An 18255-nucleotide genomic window follows, 5' to 3' on the forward strand; every position below is an offset into this window, starting at 1 on the left:
GAAAGACAGTCCAGGCTATGGCCATATTACTTTGTCTGTTGTCAGAAGCTAAGCAGACTCAGACCTCGTTAGTATCTGGATGGGAGACCACCTGGGAACACCGGATGCAGTAGGCTTTTGTGGTTTGGTAGCACACTAATCATGTCCCTATCTCTGAGCCAGGAGTTTCAGGTTGAAGCCTCCCTCTCCAACTCTACAGATATGTAATAACATGCTTGAGCAGGATGATATTTTTAAAAATCTAGAAAGGAAGTCTGCGAGCATTTCTGTCTGAGACAGAGTCAGAGTCAGGATGGCAATAATGACCCCATCTGGCACCCTCCCAAATCGATTAAAAACAGCCCCACCTCCAAATTCACCTCCGAGAAGAGCATTAGCTTCCACTTAAAATGCTTATTTATAACATCTGCTAATCCCTATTCCTACCACTTTCATCTCTACCCTAGTCTTTACTATTTTATTGCTGCAAAAGCACCTTTAAAGGAAGTCTATTATTAAGCTTTTACATTTTTTCTCAGTTACTTTCACTATTAGGATTTTCTATTTTTCACACTTATTCTGATTTTCTTCAGAGTATTTACATTTATGTACTTTTTAAAGATTCAATTTTGTGCTAATCTCTCTACTTTTTTGATGAATTTTTGCCTTTGACTCAACTGTTTGGTTTCCACCACTTATACACATGTGTGTGTTATTTATACCCTTGCTAATTTTTCATTAAATTGGAGTTGGTTCCTATCTATTTTACTGCAAATTGCTTTGTGGAATCAATTACTTCAAATGAGAATTCTATGTTCCCTTTTATATTTGTTATTTTTATTGTTAATCTACTGAAATTTTTGATCCCTAACTTTAGACCATCTGCATTTTCTGCTTCATACACTAGAACCAAGTCAAGTAGCTGTCTCTTTTTTGTTGAAACAAAGAAATGATGGTGAACTTTTATAAAACATTTGGCTGGCCTCAAATGAAGTGCTGCATTCTAGTTCTGGGCTACATGTGAGAAACGTTGAGAAAGTATTAAAGACGGTGAAGAAAGGGTTCCCGGGATGAGAAACTTCAGCTATATGGATAGATTGGAGAGCTGGGAAATTAGAAAAGATTCTCCTTGGGAAAAAAAGAAGATTGATTAGTAGGAGATTTGATTGAGGTTTCTACATTGTGAAGGGAAAAACTGTTCCATCTTGGCCAGCCCTGGGGAGATGACAAAAACAGTTTGTCCACCACAAGGGCAAAAAGAGAGTCAGGGAACCATCACCATCACCTTGGGGGCAGGAGGAGAAAAATAAGTCATGATGAGTCATAGTTATAGCAATAGGACAGTTTGAAGGAGGTAAAATGTTAAGTTTGCAGAGATATTAACCATCAAACATCCCAAGCCTGAGGAAGTGAATGAGTGTGGGTGTCTGCATGAGGGGATGGGTACAAGTGAAATGGAACATAGAGTTTGGATGTGAGAGAGTGTGAATGGATGGACATGGGAAGGGGATGAATTGGACATGTGTGCGGATGTGTATGGATCAATGATAGAGTTTTGGGTGAATCGGTGGTTCAGTTTGTAATAGTTTGGAATAGGTTGGAGGGTTTATAAGAGTATTCAATGTTGACAACAAGTGCAAGAGACAATGTGAGCAAGCATGGGAAAGGGATGCGAGTGAGTGCGGGGGACAGATACGTGCAAGGGTGTGAGTGGCTGAGAGTGAGTATCTGGGTGAGAGAAAGTGAATAGTTTGGTGAGTGGTGTAAGAATGAAACTGAGCCAGACAAATACTCTTCATTCCACTCCTCCTCAACAAAGCAGTTAAGGTGAGGAAAGCCCAAAATGATAGGCAAACCACCGCGGAGATCAATTTGATATGAGGCAAACTCAAGTTTGGTGTCAGTTAATCCAATTCCTTACCTTGCTCCTAATCCTCACGCACTTTCCTGGAGATCAGCACTCACTCTTTAGCTCTGCTTAGAATCATTGATAAGGATCACACAAACACCAGGTTACAGTCCAACAGGTTTATATTAAAATACAAGCTTTCAGAACGATGCTCCTTCGTCAGCTTGTACTTCCTAATAAACCTGTTGAACAAGAACCTGGTGTGGTCTGATTTCAACACTGGCACCTCCACATCATAGAGTCATAGAGTTTTACAGCATGAAAACAGACCCTTTGGTCCAACCAGACCATGATGACCAGAAATCCTAAATTAAGCTATTTGGCCCATACTCCTCTAAATCCTTTGTATTCATGTACCCATCCAGATGCCTTTTAAATGTTGTAATTGCACCATCCTCCACCCTCTGGCAGCTCATTCCATACACACGCCACACTCTGCATGAAAAAGTTAGCCCCTTAGATTAGATTAGACTTACAGTGTGGAAACAGGCCCTTTGGCCCAACAAGTCCACACCGACCCGCCGAAGCGAAACCCACCCATACCTCTACATTTACCCCTTACCTAACACTACGGGCAATTTAACATGGCCAATTTACCTGACCCGCACATCTTTGGACTGTGGGAGGAAACCGGAGCACCCGGAGGAAACCCACGCTGACACGGGGAGAACGTGCAAACTCCACACAGTCAGTCACCTGAGTCGGGAATTGAACCCGGGTCTCAGGCGCTGTGAGGCAGCAGTGCTAACCACTGTGCCACCGTGCCGGTCCTTTTTAAATCTTTTCCCTCTCACCTTAATCCTATGTCCTCTCATTTTTGACTCCTCTACCCTGGGGAAAAAAACCTTGGCTATTCACCCTATCCATGCCCCTCATGACTTTGTAAACTTCGATAAGGTCACCCCTCAGCCTCCGACGCTCCGACCCCCAGCCTATTCTAATCAAAAAGGCAATAAAAAGTGCTGTTTGATACTTTTTAATAGTCTTTTTCTCTAATTACTCATTTAAATTCTCACTTTATGTTTTTTTTAAACGAATGTCGTGTTGTGCCAAACCTTATCTTCCTGAGATCTGTATACTAACTCCCCTTCCTTCCTCCAACCCTACTTCCAAGTGAGGAAAAGAAAGGACAGAATGACTGCTGGTTTACCATTTATATAAATTAATTTATCTTTAATACATGTTTTTATTTGCACTTCTCCAGTCAGCATCTTTGGGCATCTGTGGTTTTCATACAAAGCAAAGACGCAGGTCACAAGTCCATCTCAGCCAGAACAGTGAGAGAACCTTTCTCTGTTATTCAGAATCATGCCATAGTCAAATGTACAGAGCTAAGTGACACCATGTCCCTATCAATGTCTATCTCAAGACATTTAATTGATTTTACAAAATATATTTTTTGCCTAATTATTTAAATTTCTGCTCCTGCTAAGCTTTACTTTTGAATATGTTTTTGGAACGTGCAAAAAAAAACACAAGACTGGTCAAATCCATTCCTCTTATGCAGCGACTAGAGGAATTTAAATGGAAATAAAGCCTGGGATGTTTAAAATATGAAAAGCAGTGCATAGCATTACAATAAACAGGTGTAATGGCATAAACACATTTCAAGTAAAATATTACACTCGTCTCACTCACATCCAGATGTCTGTGGTCAGAATCTAATCAATTCTGCTGGACAAAGTCAAATTGTGTAAAAGGAAATGAGAGTGCTCAAGCTAAGTATTCTTATTAACAAGTAATCCATTGATGGCAGAGGTATCTATAAATACTGCCAGGGGTGACCTGCTTTCTGCTTACCACCAGTAGCATTCAACAGATCTGCAGCTTGATAGATTTCTGTTTATGGTGTGCAAAGCAGTAGACTGTTTACACACTGAAAGACAGTGCTTTCGTCTGTTGCTAACACTGGATCTTAAAATCTTCCCCTTTTAAAGTGAGACGTACTACAAAAGTAAAACCTGCTTCTATTGTGAAAACTCCAACTGTCCACAGTGACATATTTGGAAGAGATTTCTCATCCCAGGCAAACTTGCAAAAAAACACGTTACACTGCAGCACACTACATGTACTATATTGGGCCTCACTTTTAAAACAATAGCAAAAACATAATTTTGACTGTCTGTATGCAGAAATCACAGGCGCAGCATACTTTCACTCCATAGTACAAGATGTTGGAAACATTCCACAATATGCACTTTGGCACACAATAAAAGCTCAAGTTCAAAAGCTTCTAATGTAACATAATTTAAGCATACCTTCTCCCTCAGAGAAGTAGATTCATGCTTGTATAAGGCTATACCTTTTTATCTTACTGAACTTTAAGTTTGGACTAAAATGGGAAAAGGACTGTTTTAAAACCAGGGATTATGGAAGGAATTGCTGTAATTTTTAAAGTTACTGAAACTCACTAAGTTTTGCTTTCGATGCTGCTTTGTTTAAGCAGTGGGAAGTATTTTGTAAACAGGTTGATACCACAGATTTTGTATAAAGTGAGATTCAGCTGACAGCAGGTTGCTGATTGATTTGTGGAATGACTGACCAGTTGTGGATGCCAAAGGCCATCAGGCTGACAATAACTAATTAGCACATGGGGAGCTGAACAGCTTTTGGGTGTGAAGCCTGTGGACTCCTGCAAGGACAGATACTATGTCATTCTCTGCAATAGAATATCTGAAACCGAAATAAAATTGGTTTATATTCCCTCACCAGATGCTGAAAGCTCTGGTCTTTGACCTGTAACTAAGAAGCTCTGCAATTAATGCCTCCTGTAAAGAAATGTGAAGAACCTGGAGAAAAGAGACGGAAGAACAGAATATTCTTGCAAACCAAAAGGAGCATTCCATTTTTATTCCTTCTTTCCATTACACCCATGTGTTTTTGTCTGTCTGTCTATGTGTATCTAGGGGCATTTTGAAAGGAGTTAGAGCTTTACCAAATAAGATGACAGTTCATAGTTATTTACCTGTAGTTAGAATCTATTTATTTGCAATAAATTATTGTTGTTGTCAAGTACAGAAACCTAGGCACTGTCTGCTGTTAGCCTGCATGTATCTAGCAGGTAAATTGGGAATTTCACGTACTTTGATAAAATTTTTAACATTTGTGACAACCCCAGGAGTAGTGAGACTTGATTTCCAATGCACTAACCCAGTGTGGCATGACATTTGTGAAGGTGGAAATTGTCATTTCTATGTTGTTTCATTGGAAGCTACCATTTTACAATATTTCCCATTCCAGGCAAACTTGCAAAAAACACATTATACTGCAGAACATTACATGTTGGCCCTCACTTTTCAAAGAATAGCAAAAACATAATTTTGACTGTCTATATAACTTATCAATACAGTTACATACATATTGGACCTAGAAAATGTATATTTTTAACAGAATGCTTTAAGTGCTTCAATAGGATCATTACAATTTGGATATAAATACTAATATTCTCCATCCCTAATTATTTGATTCACTAGAACATTAGTCCAAACAGAGTTCAGATGAAGCCCATCTGACTGGAAGACCTCTTTTCTATGCAAATTAATGCCTGTGTCCTACAAATTGAAACCCATTCCTCCCACGCATTCTTTGTGTCACATGTTTACCTCCTTCACTTTATTTACCCAATGCCAGTTTCCCTGTGATTCAGGCGCTAATCAGAGATTCTTACCTTGGAGGTTTCTCTTTGTAACTTATGACCTAACTCTTCAAATTCTTTCAGCAGAAACTAAATTTGAATTACTTTATTTAAGGGCTCTGACTGTCTCTTGGAGCAAAATATCCAGATCACTTTCCCTCCATGATGTGGTGCAACGTCCGGAGCTTGGACTCTAACTCAAGTCCAAAGTTGCTCCACCTGCAAACACTTACTACAAATGATGTATTTGCTTGGGATCACCTTATAGTGGCCACCAGATCCGCATGCTGCAGCAACATGATCCATCTTGCTATCACTATTACATTTTATTTAATTTATTAATTAATTACATTTGAAAATCTGTTTACTGTAATTAATTTATTATACACCACTCTAAAATTTATACATAAATTATTTTTAAGAAAAGAGAGAAAAATAAATTAGACACTGAAAGAAACTGAAGACTTTTTCCTTTAAAGACTAGATCTTGAACAGTGATTGATTTGATTTCAGTTTCCCATTCCATTTGACCCACTTTACAGTAATAGAAAATACAACCTCTCTACAACAGTATGAATTTTAACATTGCTTTGCCAACAATAAATGGTAACAGCCAAATAAAATGAACTAAATTGAATCAATTTAATTAAAAATACAAGCCGGAATAGCTGTCTCGTTATATTTCAGATAGTATAAACATATTACTGCAAATACTGAATAAAAGACTGCCCTCCTATTTTCAAGTGAGGAAATAATCTTAAACATTTTCTTCAGAAGACAGAACTATATTATAAAGAAAGCCATTACATTTATATTAAACTATGCTGTTCCATGAAGTTCTTCAAACAGACGTTTGAGATTATTATTTTTATATAATTCATAATGCTTGTCGCATATATCTGAGAACTCTGTGGGAAGCTAGGGAAGTGATTGTTGGACCCCATGCTGAGACAGTTGTATCATCAATAGTCACAGGTGAGTGCCAGAAGACTGGAGGCGGCTCACATGGTGCCACTGTTTAAGAAAGGTGGTTAAGGACAAGCCAGAGAACTATAGACCAGTGAGCCTGACGTCGGTGGTGGGCAAGTTGTTGGAGGGAAACCTGAGGGACAGGATGCAGAGCTTTCGAAAGCTGATTGGAGGCAGCTGTTCGCAGCTAAAAGGACGGCTGGAAAATGGGAAGCCTTCAGAAGTGAGATAACAAGAATCCAGAGAAAGTATATTCCTGTCAGGGTGAAATGAAAGGCTGGTAGGTATAGGGAATGCTGGATGACTAAAGAAATTGAGGGTTTGGTTAAGAAAAAGAAGGAAGCATATGTCAGGTATAGACAGGATAGATCACGTGAATCCTTAGAAGAGTGTAAAAGAAGCAGGAGTATACTTAAGAGGGAAATCAGGAGGGCAAAATGGGGACATGAGATAGCTTTGGCAAATAGAATTAAGGAGAATGCAAAGGGTTTTTACAAATGTATTAAAGACAAAAAGGTAACTAGGGAGAGAATAGGGCCCCTCAAAGATCAGCAAGGTGGCCTTTGTGTGGAGCCACAGAAAATGGGGAGATACTAAATGAATATTTTGCATCAATATTTACTGTGGAAAAGGATATGGAAGATAAACACCGTTGGGAAATAGATGGTGACATCTTGCAAAATGTCCAGATTACAGAGGAGGAAGTGCCGGATGTCTTGAAATGGGTGAAGTGGATAAATCCCCAGGACCTGATCAGGTGTACCCGAGAACTCTTTGGGAAGATAGAGAACTGATTGCTGGGCCTCTTGCTGAGATATTTGTATCATTGATAGTCACAGGTGATGTGCTGGAAGACTGGAGGTTGGTAAACATGGTGCCACTGTTTAAGAAGGGTGGTAAAGATAAGCCAGAGAACTATAGACCGGTGAGTCTGACCTCGGTGGTGGGCAAGTTGTTGGAGGGAATCCTGAGGGACAGGATGTACATGTATTTGGAAAGGCAAGGACTGATTCAGGATAGTCAACATGGCTTTGTACATGGGAAATCATGTCTCACAAACTTGATTGAGTTTTTTTGAAGAAGTAACAAAGAAGATTGATAAGGACAGAGCAGTAGATGTGATCTATATAGACTTCAGTAAGGCGTTCGACAAGGTTCCCCATTGGAGACTGATTAGCAAGGTTAGATCTCATGGAATACAGGGAGAACTAGCCATTTGGATACAGAACTGGCTCAAAGGTTGAAGACAGAAGGTGGTGGTGGTGGAGTGTTGTTTTTCAGACTGGAGGCCTGTGACCAGTGGAGTGCCACAAGGATTGGTGCTGGGTCCACTACTTTTTGTTATTTACATAAATGATTTGGATGCGAGCATAAGAGGTACAGTTAGTAAGTTTGCAGATGACACCAAAATTGGAGGTGTAGTGGACAGCAAAGAAGGTTACCTCAGATTACAATAGAATCTTGACCAGATGGGCCAATGGGCTGAGAATTGGCAGATGGAGTTTAATTCAGATAAATGCGAGGTGCTGCATTTTGGGAAAGCAAATCTTAGCAGGACTTATACACTTAAGGTAAGGTCCCAGGGAGTGTTGCTGAACAAAGAGACCTTGGAGTGCAGGTTCATAGCTCCTTGAAAGTGGAGTTGCAGGTAGATAGGATAGTGAAGAAGGTATGCTTTCCTTTACTGGTCAGAGTATTGAGTACAGGAGTTGGAAGGTCATGTTGCGGCTGTACAGGACATTGTTTAGGCCACTGTTGGAATATTGCATGCAATTCTGGTCTCCTTTCTATCGGAAAGATGTTGTGAAACTTGAAAGGGTTCAGAAAAGATTTACAAGGATGTTGCCAGAGTTGGAGGATCTGAGCTATAGGGAGAGGCTGAACAGGCTGGGGCTGTTTTCCCTGGAGCATTGGAGGCTGAGGGGTGACCTTATAGAGGTTTACAAAATTATGAGGGGCATGGATAGGATAAATAGACAAAGTCTTTTCCCTGGGGTCAGGGAGTCCAGAACTAGAGGGCATAGGTTTAGGATGAGAGGGGAAAGATATAAAAGAGAATTAAAGGGGAACATTTTCACACAGAGGGTGATATGTATATGGAATGAGCTGCCCGAGGATGTGATGGAGGCTGGTACAATTGCAACATTTAGGAGACATTTGGATGGGTATATGAATAGGAAGGGTTTGGAGGGATATGGGCCGGGTGCTGGCAGGTGAGATTAGATTGGGTTGGGATATCTGGTTGATAAGGACGGGCTGGACCAAAGGCCAGCTGTACATGCTGTACATGTCTATGACTCTATGTATTTGGAACGCAAGGAGTGATATGGGATAGTCAACATGGCTTTGTGCATGGGAAATCATGTCTCACAAACTTGATTGAGTTGTTTTGAAATATCAAAGAGGACTGATGAGTGGTTGATGTGATCTATATGGACTTCAGTAAAGCATTTGACAAGGTTCCCCATGGGAGTGTGGTTAGCAAGGTTAGATCTCAAGAAATACAGGGAGAACTAACCATTTGGATACAAAACTGGCTCAAAGGTAGAAGACAGAGGGTGGTGGTGGAAGGTTGTTTTTCAGACTCGAGGCCTGTGACCAGTGGAGTGCCACAAGGATCGGTGCTGGGCCCACTACTTTTCATCATTTATATAAATGATTTGCATATGACCTTAAGGGGTATAGTTAGTAAGCTTGCAGATGACACCAAAATTGGAAGTGTAGTGGACAACGAAGAAGGTTACTCGAATTACAATGGGATCTTGATCAGATGGACCAATGGGCTGAGAAGTGGCAGATGGAGTTTAATTCAGATAAATGGGAGGTGCTGCATTTTGGGAAAGCAAATCTTAGCAGGCTTTGTACACTTAATGGTAAGGTCCTGGGGGGTGTTGCTGAATAAAGAGACCAAAGGATCTGTTCCTGTGCTGTACATCTCTATGACTCTATGACTCTAAATATCATAATTAATGCTCTTAAGTTTGGTTTGCGATAACTATTCATATCAAGCAATAAACTGCACTGAGAGTATATAGTATTACACTGCAGTGAAACTACTCCCATTTGAAAGAGCTACTGAACATGGGATTGAAATTCAAATGATACTTGTACTTCTAACAAGGAATGTGGTCCAATCTTATGAGTTCAAAATATTCCAAGTTTTTAAACAGTTAACATGACCATGGGTCAGAACCCTGAAGTATTGTGGACATCTTTAACTTGTAATTATAGAATGTGTTATGTAAAAAAAAAGAAAGCTGATACAGACAGAAATTCTGGAGGGACCCATGGGAAATTACCACCTATGATATGAAAGGAATTTCAAGCAGGAGAAAAGGGAAGTCAAAATGGACTAGTTTGTGATCTTGTGACTACCATGATAACAAGAGGCTGAAGAGCAAGTCAAAGCCTGCTGAGTATGTCCCAACTTACAGATGCATTGTGTATTCTGCTAAAGGAAAAATACAAAAAGACATGATTAAAAATCCAATTTCTAACGTTCTAGGAAAGGGGCTATTGACACCGGATGTTCATATGGGTTCAAGCCTGAGTTCAAACAATTGATTGCTATGAAGGTCAAAGTCATTCAATTATCACCCAGAAAGGAATCAGAACAACAGGACCTCAAACAAATTGCAGACGTAAGAATTGTGAAACCAAATGTTCAATTACTGATGTCAACACTATTGTGGATGTAACATTCAACCATCTGCTCTTTGTGAATAATTCAACGACTAATCTGAATATCATTTTTAAAACTTTTACCTTTCTGATCTCACCTCTTATTTCTAATCTAAGTGTACAGGATTTCTAACTTTTCTTGTATTTTATAATTAGTAAATTCACTCTCTATTAATTTGAGAAAACTTCGTTAAATTAATTCCTTTTAAAACAGAACCTCCGGGTGGTGGGGTGGTTAATGTTAATAGTTTGGGGCATCCTGTCTGGAACTATAACACATTGGGGAAACCTCAACTAGGGGTTTGGATATAATATAGTATATCCAACAGTACACTGCTGCTGCAGACTATATGAAAAAAAAATCAGTGATGCCATTAGTACTGATTAACTGTACAGTGCTATTGCATAACACCACCACCATCCCACCAAGTTAATCTCAGAATTCCTAAAAGAACACACTTATTGAGCAGAATTCAATAAGCTACATAGGCCAGCAAACCTAATACAAATTCAATGTTCACTCTGCAGTTTGTTGAACTCAGCCAATGCAGCAACATAGTTATAGAGTCACAGAGATGTACACGGAAACAGACTCTTCGGTCCAACTCATCCATGTCAACCAGATATCCCAACCCAATCTAGTCCCACCTGCCAGCATCCAGCCCATATTCTCCAAACCCTTCCCATTTATATATCCATCCAGATGCCTTTTAAATGTTGCAATTGTACCAGCCTCCACAACTTCCTCTGGCAGCTCATTCCATAAACGTACCACCCTCTGAATGAAAAGATTTCCCCTTAGGTCTCCTTTCATACCTTTCCCTTCTCACCCTAAACCTATGCCATCTAGTTCTAGACTCCCCCACCGCAGGGAAAAGACTTTATCTATTTATCCAATCCATACCCCTCATGATTTTATAAACCTCTATAAGGTCACCCCTCAGCCTCTGACACTCCAGGGAAAACAGTCCCAGTCTATTCAACCTCTCCCTATAGCTCAAATCCTCCAACCCTGCTTGTAAATCTTTTCTGAACCCTTTCAAGTTTCACAACATCTTTCTGATAGGATCATTACTAAAATAAGCCACAATTTTTCTAAGCTGAAGTAAGTCCTGGGGAGTGTTGCCAAACAAAGAGACCTTGGGATGCACGTTCATAGCTCCTTGAAGGTGAAGTCACATGTAGACATTTTGTGAAGAAGGCATTTGGCATGCTTGCCTTTACTGGTCAGTGCATCGAGTAGAGAAGTTGGAGGTCATGTTACAGCTGGACAGAATATTGATTAGGCCACTTTTGGAATACTGTCTTCAGTTCTGGCTTCCCTGCTATAGGAAGGATGTTGTGAAACTTGAAAAGTGCACATAAGGTTTACAAAGATGTTGCCAGGGTTGGAGGGTTTGAGGTATAGGGAGAGGCTGAATAGACTGGGGATGTTTTCACTGGAGCATCGGTGGCTGAGGTATGACCTTATAGAGGTTTTTAAAATCACAAAGGGCATGGATTGGGTGAATAGTCAAGGTCTTTTTCCCAAGGTAGGGAAATCCAAAACCAGAAGGCATAGTTTTAAGGTGAGAGGGGAAAGATATAAAAGGGACTTAAGGAGCAACTTTTTCAGACAGATGTATTTGGATGAGTATGTGAATAGAAAGTATTTAGAGTGATATGGGTCAAATGCTGGTGAATGGGACTAGATTAATTTAGGATATTTGGTCAGCATGGACCATTTGGACTCAAGGGTCTGTTTCCATGCTGTACAACTCTAAGCATCTAAGAATGAGAAAGATTCACCCAACATCATCCTTCTAATACTTATTGACCGCTACTGGATTATACTTTATCATCACACTCTCCAAAATTGTGCCGATTGTCATTATCCAGGTTGTTGTTTGGGTAAGGTAGCTTGTATCTCTTCAATATGAAGAGGATAGTGGGAGACAACCACAGGCACAGTTTTAATAATATTTAAAATATCATTTAACATTGGGATTGCTGTAAGCAACAGGTTTGGGAATCAAGACAGATTTATTTTTACAGCTACAAGAATGTCCATCAGCAACTTACGATATTGCAAAAGAATACCATGCAAAAAATGTTTCCAAAGGTTTCTGAAGTCTGCTTAGCATCTTAAAACCACCTAGTTGTAGTTCTCTGTACCCTATCTTTTTCATCTTTCAACAAATGTACTAAACTTGCCATTAAAGATGCTGCACAGTAAAATAAAATTAACATAGTTACCTTTAATAACAAAAGCTTCCGCTAAGAGTCTTTTCTTATAAATTGGTTCATCTTCAACACAAAGGTCATCGATTCCCACTCGGGCATACATGCTGAGCGCATCGCGATATGACCCCTCCACAAAATGCAGTTTTGCTAAGATAAGAATGGCTTCAGTCATCAGATTGTGCTGAAAGAGGAAAAACATAGCTGTTTGTATCTATTGTAACTTATTCTTACTTGAAAACAAAACTTGGTACCTCATTTTGAGTAAATTGCAAGAAGATAAAATCTATAGTCTCAGGTTTGGTCTCATCTACATAATAATAAGCCATTCACTATTTATAAGATTGCTAGCAAGTCATATTTTCTCACATTCTGCAATGCAGAATCTACTATAATATAAGAAGAAATGTGCATTGTTGATGGCGTTCATCAAGTTCCATCGCAGTAACTGCTGCGACATCAAGCCAGCATTTAACTGACTGTGGTTTCAAGGAGCCCCCTAACAACACTGAACTCAGCAGGAGTTGGGGGTTGGGCGGGGAGCGGAGGCATGGTTGCAGCACTTCCTCAGAGTAGATTTTACTAATCCACCTGCTCAGAGATGTTATTACACACTGCTAGAACAGGTAGGATTTGATCCAGGCTTTCTGGCTCAGAGGTAAGGACACTACAACCACACCATAAGAGACCCAATGGGTCCCTCAGAGTTGCGTTTTTCCCTCTGCTCAAAGATGTTGTTGCACACAGTGCAGCAGGAGGCACTTGAGCCCAGATCTCCTGGTTCAGAGGTAAGCATGCTATCACTGCACCACAAGAACCTTCAAAGTAGTGTTCTAGGCCCCGTTATCCTTCAGCAAGGACCACTCCCTTCGTGACTCCCTTGTCAGATCCACACCCCCCACCAACCCAAACTCCACCCCCGGCACCTTCCCCTGCAACCACAGGAAATGTAAAACTTGCGCCCACACCTCCACACTCACTTCCCTCCAAGGCCCCAAGGGATCCTTCCATATCCGCCACAAGTTCACCTGTACCTCCACACACATCATCTATTGCATCCGCTGCACCCGATGTGGCCTCCTCTATATTGGTGAGACAGGCCGCTTACTTGCGGAACGCTTCAGAGAACACCTCTGGGCCACCCGAACCAACCAACCCAATCACCCCGTGGCTCAACACTTTAACTCCCCCTCCCACTCCACCGAGGACATGCAGGTCCTTGGACTCCTCCACCGGCAGAACACAACTACACGACGGCTGGAGGAGGAGCGCCTCATCTTCCGCTTGGGAACCCTCCAACCACAAGGTATGAATTCAGATTTCTCCAGCTTCCTCATTTCCCCTCCCCCCACCTTGTCTCAGTCGGTTCCCTCAACTCAGCACCGCCCTCCTAACCTGCAATCCTCTTCCTGACCTCTCCGCCCCCACCCCACTCCGGCCTATCACCCTCACCTTGACCTCCTTCCACCTATCCCACCTCCATCGCCCCTCCCCCTAGTCCCTCCTCCCTACCTTTTATCTTAGCCTGCTTGGCTCTCTCTCTCTTATTCCTGATGAAGGGCTTATGCTCGAAACGTCGAATTCTCTATTCCTGAGATGCTGCCTGGCCTGCTGTGCTTTGACCAGCAACACATTTGCAGCGTCAATGACTTTCCCATCAATATTCACTGGTGATTCCAGAGTTTTCAATATCATACCACAAACCCTCAGGTTCGAAAGCAGTCTATGACCACATTCAGTAGAGCCAGGACAACATTCAGGTTTAGGTTGATAAGTAGCAAATACCATTTGCGTCACACATGCCAGGCAATGATGCCATCTCCAGCAAGAGAAAATCTAATTGTCCTCTATTAACTTGCAAAGAAATTACAATCATGGAATCTCTGAGTTAGTACTGACCTCAAACTGAACTGGATCATCCATATAATCATTGGTGACAAAAGCAGATCAGAGATTGTGAATTGTTTGGCAGGTAACTCAGCTCCAGACTCTCACAAGGCACCAATTAGGGTGTGATGGAGTAACCTCCACTGCAGCTCCAATTACACTCAGTCGTTCAGCTGCTCAGTTGAGGCACAGCAGAGTGAACCTGGGCTGAACAGCAGCAGCAAAAGCAAACCTTATAATTACCTGATGAAAGCTCAGTTGGGGTAGCGGGAGCAGAGTAGGGTGAGCCTGGGAGTGAGCAGTACCACCCAGAGAGGAACTGGATGAACTTGGAGGTGAATGGCATCATCTGGAGAGGAGCTGGGTGAATAGGTACCAGCTGGAGAGAAGCTGGGGGGTGGGAGAGGTGAACAACATCAGTGGGAGAGGAGCTGGGTGAACCTGGGGGTGGGGGGGGGGTGAACAGCATCAGCGGGAGAGGAGCTGGGTGAACCTGGGGGTGGGGGGGGCAAGGTTGAACAGCATCAGCGGGAGAGGAGCTGGGTGACCCTCTCTGGCTGTTACTGCTCACCCCCAGGTTCACCCACTTCCTCTCCAGCTGGTACTGCTCACCCCCAGGTTTACCCTACTCTGCTCCCGCTATTCCAACTGAGCTTTTATTAGGCAATTATAAGGTTTGCTTCTGCTGCTGTTGTTCAGCCCTCGGGGGCATAGCTCTTGGTGAGAGGGGAAAGGCTTAAAGGTGTGCAATGAAACTTTTTTTTTTAAACACAGAGATGGTAGGTACTAGGAGCGTGCTGCTGAGGGAGGTGGTGGAAGCAGATACGATAGCAACATAGAAGCAACATTTGGATGGACACATGAACAAGTAGGGAATAGAGGGATAGAAATCTTGGCTATGTGCAGGCGGATGAGATTAGTTTAGATTTACATTATCGTCAGCATAGAAATGGGCTGTAAGGCCTGTTCCCCTGCTGTACTGTTCTATGTTCTATGTATACTCAAGATGCTTGACATGATCTAAGACTCCCCATCCAACACCTTAAACATTCATCCCCTCTATTAACACAATAGAACAGGATGTACCATCTAGACAATTTTTGCAACGACTTGCCTCACCTCCTTTGACAGGGACTATCAAACCATGACTTCCATCACCTAGAAGCACAATGAGAAGCAGACCAGGGGATATATAGAAACAAGAGTAGTCCATGTGATCACTTGAGCCTGTTCTAGTATTCAATACGATCATGACTGATCAGAGAGCTCAATACTCTAATCCTGTCCCTCCCTCATAGCCCTTGATCCCTTTAGCCACAACAGCCATTATCTCCCTCCTCCTTGAAAACACAATGTTTTGGCCTTAACCAGTTTCTATGCTGGTGAATTTCACAGGGTCACCACTGTCTGGGTGAAGAACTTCTCTGCATCTCGACCTAAAAGGTTTACCCCTTAACCTTAAACTATTACCTAATTCTGGTCTCCCTGGTCCATAATGTGTCACATCTTTAACACACACCCCTAGCTGACTATCATCTTTTCACAAGCCTTTACAAACAGCCAACAGATGCTGGATTTGCCAGACGTGCACATATTTCGTGAATGAATAGAAATAAACTAAAGTTGAACGATATGACTCGTGAGTTTCTTGAATTCTCATATCTAAAACATGGGGCTAATCTGATGGAAAAACTTCTCCTCCCCACAAATCTTACATAAAATGAATCTACAAGGCCTCAATCCATTGCCTCATTTAGAGCCCAACAGACATGTTTGGCCTTGAAAATTAAATGAAATAATAAAAGTAAAATAAAGGATATTTTCATGGGGCTAGTGCAATGTAGAAGTAGATTCATTCTAATAGAACAGAGATAGTTGGGATAAGGGGAGCATTTTCAAGATGGCAACATGTGGTATGCCACATCAGTCAGTGCTGGGGCCACATTATTCACAATATATATTAATATATGTGGATGAGGAAAGAGAATATGCTATCACCAAATTTGAGGATGACACTAAATTAGTGGAAAGGCAAGAGGTGAGGGTGACACAAAGAATCTTCAGAGGGAAACATGCAGGTTAAGCAAGTGGGCAAGAACATGGCAGATGGAACATGTAGGGAAATCTGAGGTTATGTACTTTGGCAGCAAGAATAAAGGGAACTGAATATTATTTACCTGGAGAAAGACTGCTATGGACCAGACACATCTGGGATCCTTGTGCATGAATCACAAAAGGCTAGCAACCAAGTTCAGCAGGTAATAGGGAAAGCAAATGGAATGTTGGCCTGGGTTTGAAATGAAATATAAAAGTAGGGAGGTGTTACTAAAAATACAGAAGAACAGTTTTGGGCCCTTTATGGAAAGTTATACTGGCATCGGAGGCAATCCAGAGAAGGTTCACCAGGCTTATACTAAATATGGAGGGACTATATTATGAGGCAAAGTTGAATAGCTCTGACCTGTACTCACTGAAACACATAAAATTATGAAGACATTTGATAGGATAGATAGGGTTGGAGGATTTAAGCTATGGGGAGAGGCTGAACAGGCTGGGGCTGTTTTCTCTGGAGCGTCAGAGGCTGAGGGGTGACCTTATAGAGGTTTACAAAATTATGAGGGGCATGGATAGGATAAATAGACAAAGTTTTTTCCCTGGGGTGGGGGAGTCCAGAACTAGAGGGCGTACGTTTAGGGTGAGAGGGGAAAGATATAAAAGGGACCTAAGGAGCAACTTTATCACGCAGAGGGTGGTACGTGTATGGAATGAGCTGCTAGAGGAAGTGGTGGAGGCTAGTACAATTGCAACTTAAAAGGCATGTGGATGGGTAAATGAATAGGAAGGGTTTGGAGGGATATGGGCCAGATGCTGGCAGGTGGCACTAGATTGGGTTGGAATATCTGGTCGGCATGGATGGGTTGGACTGAAAGGTCTGTTTCTATGCTGTACATCTCTATGACTCTATGTGGAAAGGTTATTTCTCCTTATGAGAGTCAAGGCCCAGAGGTCATATTCTCAGAAAAAGGGGTTGTACATTTGAGGCAGATGAGGAGGTATTTCTTCTCTCAGAGGTTTGGGAATCTGCCGAACTCTTTGCCACAGAGGTCATTAAATATATTCAATGCTGAGATATACAGATTTTTAATCAGTAAGAGAATCAAGGGTTATGAGGAAAACACAAGAAAGTGGAGTTGAAGATCATTAGGTCAGCCACGATTTCAGTGAATGACAGAGCAGACTCAATGGGCTGAGTGGCCTACTTCTACTCTGGTCACTCTGCTTAACTTAAGACTGGTTGACGTTAAGTGGTTGCAGTGGAATATTTTGCATTCTGCTGTTCAATTGGAAGAAAATTGCTTTTAGGGAATGTAAGGGAAAAAAAGAATGGCATTAGCAGAGTTTGTGTACAAGAGATTAATATCTTCTTCCTCCACATCACTGAATTACCCTCCACATAGAGGGACAGAGATCAACAGCTAAATTTCATAAAACATGCATTCCTGAAGTTGGCCTCTAACTGACCTGAAGAAAATTGAAAATTCTCAGAAATACTGGATGGATCAAGGGAACATTCTTCACATTTCTCAGATATCAGGCACATCAACAACTGGAAACTGTCAATGCAGAAAGTTTGCAGTTCAAAGTTTTAATGTAATTTTCTTTTAAACATTTTGGATAGCAAGAAAGGAGAACCACATGAAACAAGGGGAAGAGGGTGAAAAAATTATCAAGTTTCACCATTTGAAACAACACTTAAAATAGACTAGACAAATTAATATTTCATAAATACATTGTGATGGTAATAATTTTTTAGGCAAATAAGGAGAGGGTGGAAGGTGGTGGGGAGGAGCGTGGATGGCCTAGGGCACTACCACTTGACTGTTAATCCAGAGACCCAGACAATGTTCTGGGGACCTGGCTTTGAATCCTGCCATGGCAGATGGTGGAATTTGAATTCAATAGAAAAAAAGATCTG

General features: G+C 41.5%; 1 protein-coding gene across 2 annotated transcripts in view; it reads right to left on the minus strand.

Moving 5' to 3' along the window:
- Positions 1-18255, minus strand: part of LOC132819708 (tetratricopeptide repeat protein 7A-like) — a 373105-nt gene that overhangs the window by 337546 nt on the left and 17304 nt on the right. For both annotated transcript variants that reach the window (XR_009645113.1, XM_060831372.1), the window contains exon 3: positions 12408-12576. Coding sequence is in view for 1 of the 2 variants with exons in the window: in XM_060831372.1 (XP_060687355.1) it covers positions 12408-12576 (169 nt within the window). In the remaining variant the exon portion in view is untranslated. The remainder of the gene's footprint in view (positions 1-12407; positions 12577-18255) is intronic.

Source organism: Hemiscyllium ocellatum, chromosome 10, assembly GCF_020745735.1.
Source record: "Hemiscyllium ocellatum isolate sHemOce1 chromosome 10, sHemOce1.pat.X.cur, whole genome shotgun sequence".
Lineage (NCBI taxonomy): Eukaryota > Metazoa > Chordata > Chondrichthyes > Orectolobiformes > Hemiscylliidae > Hemiscyllium > Hemiscyllium ocellatum.